Source organism: Botryllus schlosseri, chromosome 4 (assembly GCF_051294905.1).
Source record: "Botryllus schlosseri isolate E-star chromosome 4, Bs_hap1, whole genome shotgun sequence".
Taxonomy (NCBI): Eukaryota; Metazoa; Chordata; class Ascidiacea; order Stolidobranchia; family Styelidae; genus Botryllus; species Botryllus schlosseri.
The window spans coordinates 9,720,411-9,744,549 of record NC_137239.1 but is presented as its reverse complement, the minus strand read 5'-3'; the positions used below and the strand labels follow the sequence as shown (position 1 = coordinate 9,744,549).

Here is a 24,139-nt window from a genome sequence, read left to right as displayed (position 1 = left end):
ATTTTTCACAACACGCGATTTCGGTGCGTAGTAAGCCGACGAAAATAAATATTCAAAGCTTGCATTGGCTGTAAATTATTCCGACTCGTTCGTAAATCGCCTTATTCCGGACTCAATTTGCTACAGAATCAGTGTATGTGTGATTGCGAGTCGGATGTATAAAATACAGTGTTGGGATTAAGTCACTACCTTCGACTCACAAGTAAGTTCGAGTCATTGCATATTTTGACTCGAGTCAAGTCATGTCAATCGATTTTTGGAGGTGACTCGAGTCAAGTCAAGTTGCCTTTTCGAAGTATGGGGCATCATTACGTCATTGCATTTTGCTAGCTGTCTGAAATACAGATTGAGTATTATATACACGCAAGAAGGCGCTGTATCGCTCACATATACGCAGAACTGCTGAACTACGTAAGTAATTACGAAGCCTCAGTTTATAGTTACCAGTCAAACTAAAAAATAAAGAAACGATTTGATAGGCTGCAATACATTACCCATTTACAAATTGATATGACACAATTCGAGCCTGTGCCAATCAGACATGGGGTAATCGCGATTAGTAATCGTAATCGACTACGACGATTACAGCATTTTAAAGTAATCGTAATCGCAATCGATTACATTCGAAAAAAATCCGAAGTAATCGTAATCATAATCGATTGTTTCACATATCTAATCGATTTCTTTGTGAAAGATTGATTACTTTTCATTTGTACTAGGACTATGCGGCTATGGTAGGCTTACCATACGTCCTCTTTTAAGAGGATTTGTCCTCTTTTTTGACTTTTTTGAAAGTGTCCTCGGAGGACGTCCTCTTTTTTGAAAATTCAGGTCTGATATGCCGCAAATTAGCACAGAAGTGACGGTCCGGCGGATATTTCGGAGTGAAAAACGGTGAAGTTAGCTCTGAGCGAAAATATGACCTTTTTTTTTTAGTCATCCACCTGGCAATGTAGAGTAAAAAACGGTATTTTGAGCTCTGAGCAGAAGTGATGACCTTTTTTTTATTTATTTATTTTTTAGTCAACCGACCGCAAAGTGGGAAAAATTCACCGGTTTTTGAGAATTCTACTCCGGGTTTTGTATCTTGCAAATTTCTGAAAAAGTGTCCTCTTTTTGCATTTTCAAAATATGGTAAGCCTAGCTATGGCATACACCAGAGGTCTCAAACTCAAATGTGCTCGCGGGCTAGTTTTCCAATTTTGACGACGCCGCGGGCCGCATCATTTATAGGGGTATTCTATGTCTTTCCAAGTAGGCCTTATTTAGCGGGAATGAATTGTCCTATTGAAAGTGAGCCGATTCACCAGACTGACAGTAAACACACATCGTCAAAATGTGATTTACTCTTGTTTCAATTTAGGCCTGACACGAAAAGAATCATCACATTTATAACTATTTGAATATAATTGTTGTTGTACTCAACTCAACGATTAAACATTATATATATTAATTATAAGATAATAGACACCATATGGACGGACAAACGTATGATGCCATCATAAAAGATATCGGGTTATAATTTTGCAGCTACTGCGAATATTTTGAATTTACCAGATTGATAATAGAGACTGATCTGATATCACAGTATTTTTAGGTTGATCATTGTAATTCCAATCCAGGATTCGGGTAGGCTATACTTCTGATAAGTAGGCTATTAATCTCATGGCCAAATATCTTCAATAATAGGAGCAGAAAAAAAATATAAATATAATATAAATATATTGATGAATGTGTCCTAGTGATTGAAATGTCGGAACGCCGAACGGCCCATTGTTGTTACATCGTTGGAGCGTAGGCTACCACTACGGTACTATCGGAACCTTTGAGTGACCCTAGTAACATGGTTTAGCGACCAAAGATTGCCAATGGTTGCCAAAACTACTTGCTTAGTTAGCGAAATACCAAGCTGCGACCTTCTGATCTATTACCATCCCCCTTGTACGCGACTAGTTTGTTGCGTTCATGGTTCTAATAAATTCACGGTATTCAGAGTCCACTCGAGTCATATTCATTTTTCCATCGAGTTAGCCCGAGTCTGAGTAATTCTAAAAAAGGTCGCGTCCAAGTCCAACTCACAAATTTCAGTCACGAATCGTCTAAGGGTCAGGTTTTGTCATCATAAATTTGGAAATGTGGCGAAATAGTGAATCTTCCACTGCGGCAACGTTTGCAATTGATGTGATACTGATGTTTGATGAATAGTTTAAGGCTTTCGGGGCAATTTAAGAGGGAATATTCACTTTATAACCTGAAAATATATATGTGACACTTATATATTGTCAAATTAATAAAATCTAAAATGTCGTCGCGGGCCGCACAAAATGCTCTGGCGGGCCGCATGCGGCCCGCGGGCCGCGTGTTTGAGACCTCTGGCATACACTGAACATTCGTGAACAAGTAAGAGTACGATATTATACCACGTCGAAGACGCCACTGCTTATTATTACGTCACAACTCACAAGCATTAGCTTTGCTCGTCATTGCGCAACGAATTATCCACACGCAGTAAATTATATTCGATGTACACTGCATAATGTACATGTAGTAGTGTGATTGCAAGAACCACTGGTAGCATGCCATAGGCTATATATCAGGTTATAAATTAACTCCAGATGCCACAGTAATAATCACCACTAAGCCTAGTTTCATTTCAAATAGTAACGATTGTATAGATGTATGGTTATTGGTTATGCTCAGCTAAAAGCAGTACATGAACGTTGCTGCGTGGCGAGGAGTAGGCCTGCGTAGGTACACCAGACAAAGATTTGTCATGCACTCGTCAAATGCAACATTGCAATATCCACATCGGCATTAACAATCAACGACTGTTGATAGAAATCATAACCAAGCTGTTGTTTGCCGTAATTCGTAACAGAATCTCGCAATATAACGGGCACCAATCGTTTTTTCGCAATTCTTTACTCAACATTTGGATCTGACGCCATGGCCATAGGTTATAAATCATGTTAGCGTAGGATGTAGCTAGAATCAGAACCGAAATAGGACTTCGTCACCCCAGACCCCCATTTTACGACCGGTCTTTTCACAACAACAACACCTTTGATGCGATCTTTTCACAACAACAACAACAACAACAGCAACAACACGTTTGATGCGATGTGGCTTCACTGTGTAATTGTTGCTGTCGCGCGAATAGCGAGAATAACGTTAAATTCATGACTGAATTTCGTCAATAATGTTGGTAATTGTATAAACAATATACCTATTTTGATCCTCTCTCAGCCAACGTGGTTAGATTTACCGGCAGAACTGAGGGAGCTGGTGTCTTCGAAAATTTTGGCACGCAAATAAATAATTATAACAATTCGGTAGAGCCCGTTGTTAATATTACTTTGTTGCGTGTTAATAATTCGTGGCCATTGTCAAAAGATATTGGGGTCAACCAAACGTTCCAGACTAAACCAATGCACACACACATTTTCCTTTCTTCATATTTCTTCTTTTTTTATCGACATGAAATTGCGAAGACATTTTTTCGTCTATTATTTCCCTGCAAAATATGATTTACGAAATAATTTTGGGCCCCCTTCGAACTTGCCATACATCCAATTGGGGGTTCGGGGTGCACCCTGACCAGAATGGAAATAGCTGGGTGCGAGAGATCGTCAGCTACAAAGTTGGGCAAGGGGTGTATTGCGATGTAACAAGCAAATGGCGTCAGATTTAAGTAGAAAAATGTACTCTCATGAGGCGTTTCCATCGCAATCATTATATCGCCATCCAATATATGTCGAAATATAAGTTATGAGAAGCAAAATGAATGTAATCGTGAGTAATCGTGATTACTTTTCCAATGTAATCGTAATGGTAATCGACTAGTTCGAGATTTTGCTGTAATCGTAATCGTAATCGTAATCGCGTGATTTAGAAGTAATCGTAATCGCAATCGATTACATTCACGAAGTAATCACCCCATCTCTGGTGCCAATGGCTGAGGACTATATTCGAATTGAATTTCAATAAAACAAGAGGCTTGGTTAAGGTATAAAAACAAAGAACAGAAATAGACATTTTGCTATTAAAATACTTTACTATACTAGTTTACAGCAACGTAAGCTGTAAGCTTCGATCACTTCGTTTGTGGTCAAAATATTTTTGTGAAAACAATGGAGGCAGTAAAACGCACAATCATCATGATTGGTCGCTATCACAGGTTACACCAGCGTTTCGCGAACAATCCAAACATACGAGATAAAGTGATATGCATTCGGGTTCGAAAGGCATTCGGTCGTTAAATTTTGTGAATGAATTCTTTCAATAATACTGTTTCTTTACATGTTACTATAAAATGTTGACCCGCGCTCCACCACTTGATCGGAATTAGCGGTATAACCCAATGAGGATGATGACTTCGAAAATGCAGGGATCGTAATTGTACATCGTTAAGTCATGTTGATGTCATACGGATAAGACTGTTCCTGAGCCTATTAATGCCGGTCCGCACAAGCAGGTTGCACATCCGGTGGTTTCCAACATTTTATGGTGGCACCTCCAGTTCCAATTTGAAAATGAGCCGTGGCCCAGCTCAGAATTTGAGAAGCTGATTACTAAAAAAAGGTCAGCACCTTCTCCCGTACTTACCCACGGTCTATTTTGGAAGCTAAATACTTTAAACATCTTCGCAAACCCCGGAAACACCTAGGTTTAGAACAGGGACGGGCGACTTCTCCAGTCGGCGAGTCGGATATGGGAAAATGAAGTATTTGGCGGGCCGAATTACAGAATATATGCATTAATCGCGTATTTATCCACATGTACAAGGAATAAATCGTATTTAAGTAGCTGGTTCGTGGTACAGAGCTTGAATATAGCTTTCAATACAACATCCATTGTAGCAGAATATTTATTAAACTCGAAGACTTTTCGGGTGCCTCTTTTCAAGAGTTAACGTCACGCTAAAAGGATTTGAACAGATTTAAACTGTCTATTTACAAATTGCGCTGCTACTATAGTCAGGGTTGCCATACCGTCCTTATTTCTAAGAAATGTCCTTGTTTTCGACTTGCGTCCTTATTTTGTCTTATTTTCTACAACTACAGAACTTCGATCATTTTCCTCCGGTATCTGTGTTGCAATATCTGCGATTGTGACATTGACCTGGAGGCCATATGAAAAAGACCGCTATTTCAACTTATATTGATACCCCAAAACACAAGAAGTGTCAGCTGCTGCTGAGGATGCCTGGGGCATTCCATGCTGACAAAAACCAGCAATCATTCCTCACCAACGATTGCATATCGCAATATTCCCTGATTATAACATCGCAAGAAGTTTGCTTCTGCCAGGACCAAGACTACAAGCTTTGTTACTGGAGGTCTTGCTCCATACACTCAAAAATGATTTTGTCTGAACTTGGTGTACAGTCTTTTCCCATATTGGTTGAAGCCTCCAATCACAGCGAGGTGAAAAAGTTTGGTTTATCACCCTATGGGGGCCCAAGACCATCGTAATGCTTTTTGTTTGGGGGAGGGGGTGACGAAGTGCTGTTTCGGCCCTGAGGAAATGTAAACCTAGACCTGAGCGGCCGTGAGATCAATGAAGCACTTTCTGATAACAAGGAGTTGCTGAAGCAGATTGTTTCAGGCGAAAGTATGTAAAATGATATGCCACGCCTCGTATAAATACATTTAAACATGTAAATATATGTACGAAAACGCTTTTAAATGCCAATCTAATTTTTCGACTGTCCTTATTTTGGGGTCCATGTCGATGGCAACCCTGACTATAGTACCGTATGTCCGTATACTTCGTAGTTTGTTATTGTTGCCATTGGTACAATGCAAATTTCATGGTCTGTGATTTTGATTGTTGCGTCATACTTTGCCTTTTTGGCTTTGCTTTTAAATCTTTTTAAATCAGCGGTTCTCAACCTTTTTTGACACACGCCCCCCTTGGCGATGGTAAAAAAAATCGCGCCCCCCTGACCCTCCTCACATTAATCGTCATGTCAAAAAGAGCACATCATCTGATACAGAGGTGGGCAACCTTCTTGCTAATCATGGCCGCATTTCGATTACTTATGTAGCCTAAGGCCGCATTCCCGCAATGAACGATCTGGACGCAAAATACCTATGGTAAACTGTCCATATCCATTCCCGGTAAACTCCGGACTATTCTACTATTCACAACGGTCTATTGTACGCACCAAAATCGCGAGTAGCAATGTTATGAATAGTTGCTGGGAGTGCACATTGTCGCGCGGAGCGCGAAAACTTTTCAGAGCCGCGAATGAATTGTTATTTCTTTAGGATTCCCATTCCTGATCCAAGTAAGAAGGGCGCTACTGCAATAAAATCGAAAAATGAAGTCTTGTTGAATTGCGCGGCGCGCGAAGAAAATTTCAAGATAAAATAAAATCTCTCGAAAATTCGGGAGTGAATTCGTAATTGCAATTTGCATGTCTACGGTCGCCAACACATACTCATTGAATTAGGCGTCGACGGCGGCACAAATTCCCTTCTACGGTCGCATGCGGCCGTACGGGTTGCCCACCCCTGATCTAATAGTATACATGTGGTATATCTTACGCCAATTTGAATCCGCATTCCAGTTGTTTAGTCTTTTACATTGCTGTCAAACTTCCCCAAATTTGTTTGAAAATAACAAAAAAAAAACATTGAAAAGGACAGCAATTAATTTCAAGGTAGGTTGCACTGAGACTAATCCTGATGCTAGTAGTGACTACAGAGAGCGCGGCGTCGTTCTGTCCTTCCATGCTAAATTTGATCAGTTTTGGAAATGAATTGAATTGTGTTGATTTATAGCCAAATTGAGGGCGAAACTGGGCAACCTATATTGCATCTAAGTCTGTCTAAGGCAGTGCAGTTCGCCAGCTATCAACAACAGCCACCTAGCGCACAGAGATTTAGGCTACTGCCAAAGCTATTAAGTAATTAATGACTTGCACGTAGGAATCTCTCTAAATCTTCAAAGAATATCAGAAATCTGCTCGAATGGAGTTGAAGTCAGCCTATACTCCGTTGAGCGCGACTGCTGGAGCTTGAGTTTGGCAAGCTTTCTAGAATACGAATAAGGTTCAATCGTCAATAATAGTCTCTTCAAAATGGTTGTGAAATACATGTTTAGTCACAATTTATACAGACATTGACAAAATTGACAAAAATTTCTCGCGCATCCCTGAGAGCCTCCCGCGCCCCCCAAGGGGTGCGAGCCCCCCAGGTTGAGAACCCCTGGTTTAAATCCCTTTATTGTGCCGTTAACTCTTGAAAAGAGGCACCCGAAAAGTCTTCGAGTTTAATTAATATTCTGCTACAATGGATGTTGTATTGAAAGCCAAATCGTATTTACTGTAAACTTTAAGCATAGAGACCAGAACCAGAATTTAATGAATTTATCAACAATAGCTGTTGAAGTCCATGAGACATCTGTGGTCGGTCAAAGTTGTCAACGAGTTATTTGAACTCAGGCTGCATGTGGTATGTAGAAACCCATAATAACGATTGCACGTGAACATCAGTTATATTGGAATTTAGCCTTGTCTTGTTAATGGTCATGGTCGAAAATGTATGTAGACCCAAACGGAGCAAGTAGTTTCATAACCATCTTTCTCTGGTTGGCACAAAGTGGCTGTGCGTAGTTTGCGTCTCAGCGATTTCTTGCTGATTTTCGCGAAAAATCGGACCAGATTGTCGCATTTTCCGATCAATGTTCGCAAAAGCCTTTGAATGAAAATAATGTATTTCAATTCTCAGGTATACACAATAACACACATGTCGGATTTCACGCTCAAATAACTGTCACAAAAACATCGCTCACGAATTATTTTGAGGACGGGACGTGGCATGTTGCACTTACGTCCACAAAAACAGTGTAATTTAGAGGAGGAGGACGCGTATATGGTCGTCTGAACTTGAGAAATAAAGTATTTGGATTGTTTTGAATATTTGCCAAATTTAATGAGAAACTTTAACATTTACAAATTCCTCGCGACCCTCCTGAAATAGCTTCGAGACCCACCGGTTGAGCAATGCACTATACTTATTATTATTATTATTATTATTATTAATATGGTTAAAAGTTGTAGTGGCGCTTATCTCCCTTAAGGGTCTGGTGCGCCACGGTCTGAAGTTACCTACTGGTATAAGTGCCCTTGCAATGTATTTCAACCTCGTCTATATACGAATCAAATCTTAAAGGATTCTACGACATGACAGCACGAATTCAGCCACAGGGGTTAATAGCTCGGCCTGGACTAATAGGTTATAAGTCGTGAATGGGATGTCATGATTACGGCATGACTCAATGAGAAAGGACCGTTGAAAATCGTATCTTGCACAATTCAGTAGAAAATGGTCGACGGTTTCGGCGACATTACAATGGAGACATAGCGGAGTATCTGAACATCCTATTTTGAACGAATGGGCGTTAAGCCTGCAATGGCCGGAGCGCAGACGGAACATGATCACCTCGAATTGCCGACATGCATGCATTGACGGGAATTTATTTGAAATGCAACTATGGAAACGCTTATAATGCATCCCTTTATCTTCACATGCGTACAGTTCCTGCCAGAGAGTTCGCGAATATTGGCGGACAAGTGACTTAGCTTCTCCGATGGTCACCTCGGGGACCTGACGATTCTGGCCAGAGAAAGCCGCGGATGTTGCTTCGCGGTCGGCGATCTCGTTGCCATGGATACCTTTGTGACTGGGAATCCATCCAAATTCTACCTCTATACCTCTTCCAGTAACCCGCTCAAGCAAGGGGAAAAATTTGTTAAAGATATCTGTCGGCGCAGTGAGAGGGTTGGATATCGTGTTCAACACACTAAGCGAGTCTGAAAGAATCACATATTTGTCTTCTTTGCATCCATAATCGGAAACCCAGGCCAGTGCATGAAGAATCGCTAAAAGTTCAACATGGAATACGGAATGATAAACATGACAAGTTCTACTAATCGATACCGAACGAGAAGGGATATAGAAAGCGTAAGCGGTTGCTATTGAGGTCTTGGACCCATCTGTATATATCTCGATAGCTCCGTCGTGGCATTCAAACATATAGTCGTGGAAACATGCTTTTATGACATCTTGAGTAACATTCTTCGGGTGTAAACGTAGCAGTTGCGTATTGACGATTGGTGGCGGGGCCAGCCACGGAGCTTGATAGTGGGAAAAGGTTTTCTCCACTGAGATTTCCCGAAACAACGGGACGTTGGAGTGAATGTTATACGTGACAAAGCTAGGTCTAATTAGCCCATATATCTCGTGCCATGACTCTTGCAATAGCCCAAGAGCGGAATGTTGATCTGTATTTTGTTTGAGTAGGTAACAGCGATAGTTCATACACAGATATTTATGTCTAAGGTGAAGAGGGGGCTCGTTGCATGCTGCTTGTAACGCACAGACCGGGGAGCTGCGCATTGCTCCACAACACTATACTATACTATACACTATACAGTTTTGTTTGTAACCTTGAGGCCCAATAAACTAGAAATTACTTGTAATGAGAAATGTAGGGCTTGAATCATGATCTTTGACCGCACATATCTTATTCTATTCAATACCATCCACGTGACTTTTTTATTTCAATTACAAATTTAGGAGTTGACACCGATGATAGACTATAGCAAAATCGCGCAAAATAACTTAACCAATTAGTTATACAGCAATGGAAGTACGTACAGAAATGGATGCTGGTTATAATGACGAGATATTTAGAAGTCACAGTGTGCATTGGGGGCTTACCGGTACGGAAACATTGATATGACGTACACAAATTCTAGTAAATGGGTGTAGAATTTAAGATCCATGATTTCTAAGAACAATTGCGTTGGGTCCAATACACAAGACGTATAAAAGCAGAGAATCATATCTTGAACGGCATGATGATTCTGCAATGACATAGAAACGAACACAAATAGTCATAGACTACTTCTAAATGGCATCGGTTGTTTATATTATTATTACTAGTCAATATACTTAAAGGCCGATATATGTAAATTCTATTTCATTACAATACAATGACTATTTCTTTTTCTTTAAATGGCATCACTTTCATGTGTCGAATAGCTAGCTACTCGGAAACAAATGTATCTCGGTGGATTTATGTTTGAGCATTATTTTCGTCTGCGGCTCGCATTTCTATAGAGGGCACAGATTGGAAGGACACTACTACAACAAAATCGAAAAATCTTTCAGAAATTTGTGAGTCAATTGGGAAATTCAAATTTCATGCTGACTACCGCCAGCACATGGTTATTGAATGACGTGTATATGACCGCATCACAGTTCCTGTGCTTGCGGTAGTATAGGTTGTGATGCCTTGCGAGAAACTTCGGAATACCGGAATATTTGATTTTATCTCTCAGCAGTCACAGGTCATGAGATTTTGAACCTATTGGCTGGTGACCTGTAATCCATTTTTGCAACAAATTTTAGCCATCAATAAATATTTTTGAAGGGGCGCTGATTCCGGGATATGGGCAAATTGCGCATTCATAGTATAGGTAACGCTTAGGGATGGCGGGAATCCCTGGAAAACCCAGGTTCGTGTGAACGCGAACCTTTTACAAATGTTCTGTGTGAACGCGAACGTGAACCTATATGACATCATATTGCTAATTCCAACCTTACGTATCAGTGAAGTGATATAGTACACTACACCTAGCGACGACTCAAGCCACAGTATACCACAATGCTGAAGTACGCTACATGATGACGTTTTAAACGACACCAAGTGTATCAAGTGAAGTAATCAAATGCTATTAATCACATAAAACCAAAATCTTCCGTCGCTTTGCCAACAATTTTGACTAAGACTTGCAAGGGAATATAAGCTTACGCCTGAACGGTCTAGGCCTGACCGGACAATGCATTCGCCATCTGACTATTGATACATTGATATTGAGCAGAGCGTATAACTAGTTTCTATACTTTCTACCGATATTACACAATAAACAAGTTATCATGTAGCCAACATCCCAATTGCACGGATTTGGTTTTTATGATACAATAAAAATATAAAATCAAGATGGATGCTGTACGCCTGCTAGAGATTTTACATTAGACAATGATGTATTCTCAATATCAATTTCATTTGTTGGTTGAATCAGTATCATTCACTGACCACCTGTATCTACATATAGTGTATTTCGTTCTTGGTGTTGTGTGATTGCTATTTAAACTTACAGCAGAGAGTCACAAAATATTTACAAACGAAAAGCTGAATATTTCTAGCAAATTTTTGTAAAAAAGCATGTTAAATTTTTGAGATTGGCAAGGTGCATGCTCGTTTAGTGCTGATATTTTTACGCTGCCAGCGCCATGCAACGAGTGGTCCAAAGTTGAAATGCAAAGAATTTCGAACAAAGATGTTACAACGATGTGAAAAATTGTAATAGGAAAAAGTTCACACAGTGCTGAGCCTACCAATGTTCGTTGGTGAACGAGAACCTTTAACTTTCTGAGGTTCACACACAGAACACGAAATCGAACCTCACATTCACGCCATCTCTAGTAACGCTTCGACCAGAGTGTTGAGCGAGAAAACTTACAGTTGTTCTCGGTCTCAGCCTGATAGAATATTTACACTTTTGGTCAATACGTCACCCGAAATGGGGTGATTACTTCATGAATGTAATCGTTTGCGATTAAAAGTACTTCGAACTCATGCGATTACGATTGCCGTAAAATCTCGACGTAGTTGATTACAATTACGATTATAACGGAAAAGTAGTCATGATTATTCACGATCACATTTATTTTACTTCTTACAACTTCTATTTGAAGGCATATTGGAAGACAATGTAACGACATCGATGAGAAGGTCTGATTAGCGAACAATTTTCCTTTTAAATCTGACGTTATTTGCTTGATACGTCACTATGCCGACTTCTCGCACCTAACGATTTGTTTTCTAGCCAGGGCCGTTAACTTCCGCATCCCAAACTCCCTTGGGTGGGGGCGAGCTCAAAGGGGGCTCGCCGGAAATCAACCTAATTATCGAGTATTTCTGCAAGATTCAATTAACTTTAAATTGTTCTTCGCGCTTCGCGATTTAATGTCGCCGGATATCTTGATTTTATTATGCATACTCATTCCCCTAAAGGAAAAAATATCCGTATTTTATAGAGATAGGCATTTCGGTACCGGTCATTACCGCGCCACGACACACCAAGACCAGGGATATCTAGATAGTTTCAGATATCCCAGACCAATGCATATACAGTTTCTGTCCTAATATGATAACCCTACTATATGAATTTTACTCTCTGGAGGCGGGCGTATCCAGGTATCAGTGACGTTTGGCGAGGTTCATGCCTTCTGAGGCACTGGACCATACCCTGCTCCACCTCCCAACACACACACACACACTCATGCACAGTACCGGATAAGGATGCTCAAAATGTGAATAACAACCGCAGCAAGAGAAAGCGAGTAAGCGAGAACGTATTCTCTGTTTCCTGTTAACCGTTGCAATTGTACTAGTAAAATGCAGTTTTCAAACACACATTGTCTGCTTGATCTGCACCATGAAATAAACTGCCTTGAAAGTGACATTCACAATTACAGATTCAAATTAGAAACAACACCATAGCTATCCATGCTCTTGATTGGAAAGTAGCTTTTTAACAAAGCCGTAAAAATGTAGGTGCGTATTGCAACGTTGTGTTACGCCGAATACATCAGAAGTCGATTTAGATTTTCGGAATCACCGCGACAATTATACATTTTAATAATATCAATGATTAGAAATTATATGCTATTGGCGATGAGTTGTGCAATCACAGGGGAAGCTTGGTACTTCTGTACTCATCTGTGTCTTACCTCTCCTTTCGCACTTTATTTTCGAACAATAAATATGAAAATTTCATGATTTTGGGAATAAAAATGTTTAGAATCTAGTGATTCATAAACATGGATGGAAAATACCAATGATCATTGAAGGTTTAACAATTTTCCTTCACTCAGCCCTGACGACATGTGAGGCACTGCCTCACTTGCTTCCCCTGAACCCACGTCACTGACGTATCACGCACTGCCGTGAGTAGTGACTATGTTTGGTTACACCTACGCATGTGGGCAGAAAGATATGGCGCAACTACGAATCCCATATATTAGTGCTACCAATACGTCACGAATTTGTATGACTCTTCGGGAGTTACTATTGAAATTTAGGGCCAACATGGCTCTCCGATCGAAAAAGGTTCCCGACCCCTGAGTTGTACGAATAGCAATAGAAGGAGGGAAAAACGAAAAAGGCATTTAATTTCTGGACTTATATTCTGTATCGTACTTTGCTCGTGCAATCTCATCTTTTTCAAGATTGAAATGGACACTGTATCGGCAAAATTAAATCTACTTCACTTACTAACATCAAATCTAAATGGTAAAAGACATCCGTCAGACTGTGAACAATCAGAGTTGATGATTGGGGATGCAGATTCCATTAGAATAAGATTTGCAAATGCATAAAACCTACAACGTTCACCGATAGAGTTAGCGACCTGTTTCTTATCACATTAGTAATCTTCACACGCAGGATATCTAGGCTACTTCTCGCCAGCTGTTCCATGTAAGCGGAGTCAAGCCTAGAAGTGATCGTTACTATAGAAGTCGGTAGATATGGAATCATAACTTAGAATATCGACCAGGTGTAAATGATTATTGCAGTCGAAAGCACCATAAAGACCACAAACAACGACAAACGCCGGCTATGTAAACAGCTATCACAGACCACAATTTAAGGTAGCTGCATGGATGGAAAATACACAATAGCTACATCAGTAAGAGAATGTCGATGCACCGCATTACGTATTGGCCTTCGCTACTATACAGTGTTGCCACCCTGAGTTCGTGTAAAACAACTGCATTTTCCAACTAAACAACAGTCAAATATGCACTAGTTTTGAAATTTAGGGCAAATGTATTTCATAAATCCTAAAATATGAGGGGATGCGTTGATTAACACCAATGCAGTTACGAGAAGACTTAAAGGGGCACTGCGCTCTAGAAATGGTGTGGTCTCAAATTGAAGGGTGGAACGAAAATAAAAATTTGGCCGCATCTATTTTCTTTAGAACGCCACCGTAATGGAGCTGCCATTTATTGAAATTTCCACAAGGGTTTAACGCTCCAGCAGTCACGCAGAGATCAAACTTTATACAGTTGTCAGCCGATGTTATGAAGGAAATATATCGTACACGCCAAGGTAGTTTAGATACCGCGTTCAACGGAGTAGGGAGATTTATGTCAAAATCGGGCCTAGTGTATTCTATTTCTTTAGGACAGAAATAGATCATGTCTAACAATGTTTTATACATAAACATTGTTTTATACATAAGAATAGGACATGATCTATTTTCAAATTCAAATTTTATTCGGCTCTAAACTAAAATAGATTCTCGCGAATATAACTAATATCCATTACATTCGATCCAATCCGATTGAGGTGGATAAAAATTGGAGAAGCGTCACAAACTCACATATCAATGAGTGGTTTTACAGCGTTTCCACGGCCAAAGGATCAAAGACAGCACGGACATTGTAATAAATTAAAAACCTCGAAGCCAAATCACTGTAGGCAAGCAAGAATGTCCATGCAAAATTAAATTTTAGCGCCATGACATCACACCATTTTTCAATTCAAATATTGTATTGCATTACATCCTTTGCAATACAAGGGATATATAACTGAGTGAATATCTCAGGTCTACACAGAATATGCAATCATCCATGAATTGACCCTGGCAATTCGGGCAAGTTATCATCTTCGCTTCTGTCATCGGTTACTTTTTGGGATTGAAAAACCGGTCTCAGGCTAGGATCTACACTCTGTGACTCTGTCAGTGATAGAAATGAGCGGCAGCAAGGCAATTTACTTATGGGATTTGTTTATGTGCCAAATGAGTAGGTGTAGACTGATAATAAGTAATATTCCTTGAAGTATATAATATGTAAGGTATATCAAAATAACATCTTCATTTACATATATTTGTTCACAAAAAACCACTAGATTTGCAGAATTTTATTTAAAAATATACTAGAACACTAGGTCAAGTCGACATACACTACATCTAGTGTAAAAACACTATAGGAGTGGCACCCCTATTACTGTACAATTCCCAAAACACTGTCTGTTTCCGAAATCGATAGCGCGTTTTACCTTGCTTCGATAATCCGATTGTTAGCGAATAGTGAGTGAGGTAGATTTGATTGTACGTCTCCTGGCTAATGTTTCTCTGCGCTGCCATTGTACGTAATAAAGCCGAATTTCACATTCCTTGGTGATATTGAGGAGGTTCCAGGGCTTTATTATTGTCTATATTCGGATATTCGGAATCGAAAATAACGTTTGATTGATACCAGTTATTGCCAGAGGTGGTCAGTAACGAATTCCTCCACTTCTTCGAAGTACTCAAGTAGTTTTCCTGTACTTCTGGTACTGACTCAAGTAGGTCTTTTTTCACTACTTCTATTTCTACTTCGTAATATTTTGTGAGCTACTTGCTTACTTTTCGCTATATTCAGTTTGTCAAGTAGAAGTAGTTAAATCCCCAATAAGGAAGATAGCCTAAGGAAGTTCGGGGCTGTTTTCACATAGTAACAATGTTCCCTCTAATTTTTGACGAGTCTGCGCACACTCACCAACTTACTGCGCAGACACTTGGACTACAGTGCGTAGCGACTACAAAAAAGGTGATCACTTCGGATTTTTTGTGCGCAACTTACATTTTCTGTGCGCAAAGACCCTGTCAGGACTGCGCATTTGCGCACGTGCGCAGCTTAGAGGGAACATTGCATAGTACCAACATTTAATTTTCATAAAAGTCATGAAATATCCAGAATTTTCGTTGCGCGACGCGTACAGTAGATATGGAGTGACAGATATATTTTAACGAAATTATCGATGAATATAATTTAGATACCGGGTTGCTTGGTTCTGTTCACACCGCATTGTCGCCTATATCAAATATTTCATCACAGTAAGTATGGCCCCCATGTCATTTGAAACTACCGTTTCGCAATCTAGCAATTACCTATTATAACTAGCAGCTCATGACATGTCCTAATCTGGAAAAGTGGACTTTGACTTCTATTTTTCAACGTTAGACCTGTTTTAGCAGACCACCGTTGAAACTTTCTGAACAAAATACATGAAATATATTTTTTGCTTTTTAGAAGAGGCATTTGTATTTTTCATTCAATTACGAGTATTATACATTGAGTTCTAATTATAGTTTCAGTTCTTTTGTCTGAAAAACATACATGTTGAAATATAAAAGCAAGTGTATTTATTTATTTTCCGAAAATGAAGCTATACACCATATGGCATTTTTACAATCTGCCATATTCTTAATTACCGTCTACTAATCGCGCAAAGTATTACCACCGTATCCAACAGAACTTTTCCGTATTGCTCTTCGACTGAGCTATGGGCCTTATAATACCATGATATTCTCTAAAACTGGGTGTTCGAGTAAACAGAGGATTAGTATCGCATTTCCATATCAATACTATCATTCACATCCCATGATATGGACGACTGCTTATTCTGTCAAAAATTGACACCTCCTGGGATGCATCAATATGAATCAAGCTCTCTACACCTTCCGCATATAGCATCATTTGCAGCTTTCGACAGTCCATGCGAACGAATTACGATCGTTTTCACCACTACTTACTTACTTGAGTAGATTTGAAGTCAGTCAATCCAACTTCTACTTCGAGTACTTTAAGGTTGCTTATGCAAGAAGTACTTCTACTCGTACTTGAGTAGATTTTTTCGTCGTTACTTCTACTTCTACTTGAGTAGCTTTCTCGACTACTTTGACCACCTCTGGTTATTACGAATTTTGACCTGTTTATCATGAATTGCATTGTCTCAGGGGAGGTACGACCCGCTTGTGCCTCACCCGTGCCTCACCTCTCCTTTCACGCTGTATTTTCGAGCAATAAATATGAAAATTGAGATTGGTATTCATGAACATCGACGGTGAATGTCAGTAATCATTGAAGGTGTCACAATTTTCCTTTACTCATCCTGGCGACAGGTAAGGCACTGCCCAGGTATATATTCAATCGATTGGCATCACTTGGATAATAGCGAAGTAGGAGAGATGTTTCCAACATAGACTCCGACACATATGCCTACTAATCGAACAGATGTCTTGTAATTTTCATGAATCAATATCCTAAGCCAGTGGTTCCCAACCTTTTTCGTCTCGTGCCCCCCTTGGCCGATATTTGAGCTAAAATTCCCCCCTATGAAAAAGTGGCCTGTGACTAAAGAAATGTGCTTATTAACGCGCAACCATTTGTTGATTGAGCAATTAATGGCCAAACAGATTCAGATATGTGATTGATTGATTGATTGATGTCCGAACTATGGCGAATGCGGACCACACTAAACTTTGGTAAAGTACAGTCAAATTTGACCTGTTTTTGACCGGTCGGGTAGCCACTGACGAAAAATAAATCACCAAATCCGCTTGCTATGGACTTGAGTTGAATCGATGAATTTGGTACGGTATGTTTTTCACGTTAGCTCATATGTCGGCTTAAAAAGTTAAACAATTTCACTTGCGGCCTTGTCCGGAATTCGGCTTGACGTTTTCCTGCTTAATAGCAATTTGGTCAAGAGGCTGTCGCGGACCTAACGAAATCGTCTCGTGAGCCTCACTTTATCAGGGGGTGTAATATATACGGAAGGCATTTAAACATACACCTAGCTTGAAATCCGCCAAAGAAACATACAATTGTAAAGAAGTAATTTCTACTTAACAGTTCTATACTATAAAAATCTAAAAATCTTGTCAAACCAGTGTATCTTCCGATACAATGCCAAAGCCAGATTTCTCCTTCAAAAAATTAGCCAGATTCCCCCCTAAATATTTCAAAATTCCACCCAAGGGGGGAATTCCCCCCCGGTTGGGAACCACTGTCCTAAGCGGTATTCCTGAATCTGTTTCTTTGTAATTACAAATATCGAGAGGTACCTCTATGACAGGGGTCGCCAACTCAAAACGGGTCGCGGGCCACTTTTCAATATCGAGATGCAAATAGGCAACGCAGTTTAACAACCACGTTTTTGATAACACTGCGTCAGTGCAACGCTGTGCTCTCTACCATGGGTGACGAGCTTAGTTACCACACAAGAAATAATATTTTATTGAAGAAATATAAATACAACAAAATATCATGATCATCACATTCATTGTATTTTGAACTATGAGCTGCGTACGATCCGTGGCAACACTCTTCAACAACTAAAGCAGGGGTGGCCAACTTCATTGCTATTCGCAGCCGCATTTCAATCACTTCTGTAGCCTACGGCCGCATTCCAGTGCATAGTCGTTTTAAAGTGACTGAAGGCGAAATACCCACGTTAAACTGTCCATGGCCATTTCCATTGGACTCCGGACTCCTACTCATATAGGCTTATTAGGCGCATCGAAATCGTGAGTAGTCATGTTATGAAAAGCCAGGAGTATTCGCTCTTTAGTCGCGCAAAGGGCGTAAATTTTTTCATATTCATAAGTGAATTTCGGCTTTAATATTAGTCTAGTTTCACATATTACTATCAAATATTTATTGTTATTGATATTGTTATTATGTGATCTGATTCACCGGTATAGAGTTGATGCAGGGGTGTCTTCGAAAATTTAAGGAAGTTGTTAATACTGTGCTGCATATTTGGGTGGGCCAATTGTTATAAGACGCCCATTGTAGCCTGCTGTTATTTCGTGACCTCCTATCAGGATTGTCGGCATAGTGGAAACATACTGGATTCGCCCAAACGTAGGCCTACCAAAACAAATTTCCTTCGTGATGAGGAGAACACAATTCCAAATTGGTATTTCTTTATGGGTCGCATCATCTTCCTTTGCTGATCGCATATGCACTGTGGAGCTCAGATTACAAAGGACAATACTATATTAAAATCAAAAACCAACTAGCATTGAAAGGCGAGTAGCTCAAAGAAAATAATTCGAACCTCTCATTAATTAGGGAGTCAATTCGTAAATCTATTTGCATATTGACGGTGCCAACACATTCTAATCGAATTAGGTGTCGACGGCCGCATAATTTTCCTCCGTAGAATGATATTACCATCGCCGAAGCCGTATCAGCTATTGCAGAATAGTGATATTGGGCACATGGAGAATAGCTTCCATTGAACAAGAACAACAATATGTTTAATCTGAAATCAGTTTCAGCATTTCAAAATGCTGAAGTAGCAAAGTTCATGTATAGGTTTTACAAACAAGAAGTTCCAAATTCACTTGTAAACTACTTTGAATACTGCATGCATATACACAGCTACGGTACTCGATCTGAGAGCTCTTCCAACCTATTTATGTCTAATTCCGACAATGCTTTTCCTCCCTTGAAGCGTGCTGGAATTGATGTGTGGAATAAATTACCCCCGCGACTGAAAAGTATGAGCTTTCCGTCATTCAAGGCGGAGTTCCTTGACCTACTTCTCAGTAAGTACTAATCACCATCGGATGTATTCCCCATCTGCTATCGCATCAAGGCATCCACTGTGTAGTTCGTTGTTGTTTTCCTGTTTTCGTTTTTTTACAAACCACCATATCTAGTAAGCATGAGCGTATGTATCTATATACTTGTTTCTAATCTCCTAGGTTCCGGCTTGACATGAAGATCGTAAGGATCATATCGCCGGCACCCGTCTATACCGTTATAGAGGCAATTACACACTATTATTACTGTGTATGCGTTTTTGTTTTGTTTTGAGCATTTTTTCATGCTTACTCATTCTGTTTATTCCGGTTGACGAAGAAATAAATCTCTCTCTCTCTCTTTACTAAGCATTCTTCCGAAATCTCAAATCGGGCCGCGGGTCGCAAAATATGACGTCGCGGGCCGCATGTTGGTGACCCCTGCTCTATGATATTAAAATTTTTAGCTCGATATGATTATTACATACCTGATGTTATGACTGAGAGATTTCTTGTAAGTTTGGCAATTGTTGACTTTATTCCTGCCAAGTCTAGAATTGAATCGTACTATTACGTTACCACAACTTTTATACAATTCAAGGACAGATATCATCTTACTATTATCGACTTCTGTGCGAATGACTTCGTTTATCCGATCGTAGTCTACTGTTCCTGGTGGGCCATCGTTACCCGGACTTCCAATTGGACCAGCTGCACCTGGTGGTCCCATTTTACAAGGGGCTCCCTGTTTTTGACCATATCGATGTTCGTCTTCAGATGATCCACTTTCCACGAAAACATCTTCAAGATTTTTGCAAACAAAATGCTGTTGGTTGCCCGACACCAAGCGCAAGCACAATACAAGCATTGGAATTGAACTCCAAATAAGTTTCGACATCATTATACAGAGAACAATATTAACCTCTATGAGACAGAAACACTTTATTAGTCCGGATCGCAGACTCGCAGTTATCGAATCCGACATAGCACACAGTTGATCATACTGAGAATATCACTGCGTGTCACTGTGATTGTGGTTAAGTGGGAAGAACGTCAAAGCGTTTGCAGGAACGCATAAATTGGCACGTCCTCTTAGATTTATTAGGAGACGCGCATCACGCTCGGTGAACAGCACACCCTTGCTTCATCCGTTAAAGCTTGATGCTCAGCAATCAAAGGCCATATATTCTGCCATTGACAAACATATGTTGGATAATCCCACTTGTGCGAAAAATTATTGTGACGACAGGTTTCGTGTCATTGGAGGGGCCGTTCATACTTTAATTTGTAGAGCTTCTTGGAGGTACAGAACTTCAATATACAATTGAATAGTATATTCATATTGAAATAAACCCGAATATTTTCGGCTGACACTCGTCAGGGGTAATCGTCAGCAACTAGTAGAGAATTGGAAAGAATATTGTATATCAACAATCGTATCACAAAATATGACGTCACTTTAATTTGTGTGCCTTGGGGTCGACTTTCATCAAAATACACCAGCTTAGGCTGTGTCAACAAAAAGACTCAGTGTACCATTCAAAAATAGTACATTGAACTCTCTCTTATTCGAAATTTCCTGCTGTTGACGTTATATTCTGTGAAACAATAGTTGATATACGATGTTCTTTTCCAATTAACTACTAGTTGCTGACGATAACCGCTGACGAGTGTCAGCCGAAAATATTCGGGTTCATTTTAATATGAATATACTATCCAATTGTATATTGAAGTTCTGTACCTCCAAGAAGCTCTTCAAATATAACATATATATAATTTAATTTTGATAGTCTTGGCGAAAAGAGTGTGTTTGTTTGTTTGTTCACACAACATTGGCGCTAATCGTCCATAAGGTCATTTGCGCCCAATACAATAATTTCAGTAATGTCAGACGTCTTTAAGGTCTTTTGTCATATTACGGATGACTTCCATGCACGCGCTCTTCTACCATCAGTCTTTCTCGATTTTCATGCGCCCGTCACTTAGTCTTTTACTGCCGACTTTCTTGGCTCGGCTCGCCATTACTCTGGGCTTTTCGAAACACTGCTAAGGCAGCGAGGTTCGCGATGAGGAGCCCAGATAAACCTCCGACACATAACAACTTGGCAGGGCCGAGACTTGAACCACTAACCATCGGTGCCGTGACGTTGTCATTTAGCACAGTGCACCACTCGCTCCCCCGTTAAAAGAGTGAGTATTTCCACCCGAGTACCACCCCTGATATACGGGTGCGAATAAGCACCAATGATACACGAATCAAGAACTGACCTCTCACACTCACACCGCGGTATAAATCGAGTACAACATTTCAATCCAAATTGTGCATGCTCGTAGGACTGTAGGCCCGTAGGATTTATGACAACGATATCATTCTGAGTTATTTTCTGGTTTCGTGCACCACCCTTTTCGGCCAATCGGATGTGAATACACACTCTTTTCACTAAGAGTGCGACGTTAAAGATATTAGGTTGATTCTAGTTTAATTCTCTCATCTGACCAATATCTGCGTGTTCTCAACTACGCACCCGCTATAGTCATGATGTCTGAAACATCGTTATGCATCCAAAATACCATGCAGTGTAATACCAAACAACTGCGCAATCATATATATATATATACCCTTGGCAATGACGACAAAAATGGTGCGTGATCAATTTGGCACGACTATAGCTCCAATCGCACGAGTGATCTGTATTCGTTGAATTTGAAACCGTGTTTCGTGACCAATTTTCGCAATTGTCGCACATATCTTCACATCGTTTGTTCTACCGTTTCCACAGAACAGGTGCAACAACTCCAAGCTACATGATGAACTCTTCTCAGCGAATGTGTGACTCCATAGTGTCCTATATGGTGTGGAGTGGACACAACGAGATTGAACGGCTCAGTGCATTTGGGTTACGTCATACTTTCCGTTTGACCAAAGACAACTTTACGGCTATTTTTGGCTGGCTTGCCGAGCGCTAAATTTTATAAAAGGATATCAATGGAAAGCTGCTGCTGTAATGATTACGAAAACATAAATTTTATACTGCTCATGGCCCTAGAATCCCCAAAGTCAGTCTCGAATTTTGCATTGTGATCGAGTTTGGCATTGTGACGCAACAATTCTGCCTGGTAAAACGAGAGTGAAGCTTAGAAGAAAGAGCCAGGCAGCATGGTTGCATCACCATGCCAAACTAGATAACAATGCAAAACTCGATGTTGACTTTGGGGGCTTTCAGGACCATGAACAGAAAAAAATTTATATTTTCGTTATCAGTACAGCAATTCATAACCCCACACGTACAATCCCAACCCCACCCCTCATCTTACGACACCTTCAATCCTAACCCCACACACGCAACTGCAACCCCATCACCTCATCTTACGATACCCTAATCCTAACCCCACACGTGCCGACACCCCAATCCTAAACCAACACATGCAACTGCAACCCCGCCACCTCGTCTTACGACACCCTAATCCTAACCCCACACGTGCTGACACCCCAATCCTAACCCCACACATGCACCCGCAACCCCGCCACCTCATCCTACGACACCCCAGCCCAAATCTGATGACCTAACCAAAAATCAAATATAAATGCTAAAGTTTATTTTGACGTTTATAAATTTGCACATGTTCACGGGAAGCATTGGTTTCATGGGGATCACTTCTCGATGTTTGGGGAATAACGAAGTGCCCCCTTTTCAGCTCGCTACTGGACTGCTAGTAGCGCACTGCCACACATGCTGTGAATAACGCTTGAAACACAGGGTAACGTGTCACGATTTCGTTGCAGCACTTTCCGTAAAGAGTGCCAAGCTCATATCAGGTTTGGTACATCAGACGATGGGCACTTGGGCAGTATCTATCTCATAGTGAAGAGTATAAATGAACGGCATAACCACGGGTTGAGCAAGGTAATATGCGATTATCACTATTGAATCAATAAAGGACAACTTGGTATAATGCTTAACCACCCTTATATTTTGTCATTTTGATCTGATGATCCAATAATATGATAACTATACCGATACAGTAAAATTATTGGAATTTATTGCAGGTTGCCTTCGATCACTTGCCACATCAGCGTAAATTAGACTCACAGCAGATAGAAGAGATCAAAGAACTGCTGAGGCTGAAGGCAAATAAAAAGCTACTGCATAATCATTTGCAGAGTTCGTTAGGCCGGGTCGTGCTTCTAAAAGACCTGCTCAACAACGCGACTGCTAGAAGTAGCCTACCAATGAATTGTCAGAACTGAGGCGACAGCAAAGGAGCTGAAAAAAATTCCAGGTAAAACAATTATCTGACAGTACCCAATATTATACTGACACTGTGTTTAGGAGCTATTGTGGAAATAGTGGCATCAGAAGAAAATGTCCTGAATGGTATTTTTCTTCAAGACAAGTCTAAATGCGACTGACATATCAGCAATATCCTGAAATATTGTTCATTGATGCAACATACAAGTTAAACGACTTGAGAATGCCACTTTATCTGTTGATTGTCAAAGATGGTAATGGATAAACTGTAGTGGTTGGTGTGTGTGTTGGCGTCGAAAGATACAGCAATAATAGCCCATATGGCAAAAATTTTCAAAAAAATAATAGTAGATGGAGTGAAACGGTCACAATCATGGCAGACAAAGATTTTACCTATCGCCAAGTCTTCAAAGCAAAATTTCCAGATGCAAAAATTCTG

General features: G+C 40.2%; 1 protein-coding gene across 6 annotated transcripts in view; it reads right to left on the bottom strand.

Annotated features, from left to right (window-relative positions):
* Positions 1 to 24,139, bottom strand: part of LOC145438073 (uncharacterized) — a 143,810-nt gene that overhangs the window by 100,374 nt on the left and 19,297 nt on the right. The window contains exons 1-2 of one of the 6 annotated variants that reach the window (XM_080315460.1): positions 20,069 to 20,403; positions 19,939 to 19,992 (exon numbers count right to left, since the gene is read on the bottom strand). The exons of 1 other annotated variant lie outside the window; for it this stretch is intronic. In XM_080315460.1, coding sequence (XP_080171586.1) covers positions 19,939 to 19,992; positions 20,069 to 20,351 — 337 coding nt within the window. In that variant the 5' untranslated portion in view covers positions 20,352 to 20,403. Of the gene's footprint in view, positions 1 to 19,938; positions 20,002 to 20,068; positions 20,404 to 24,139 lie in introns of those variants that run through there. 4 more of the 6 variants (XM_080315457.1, XM_080315463.1, XM_080315459.1 and 1 more) reach the window with 4 other exon arrangements.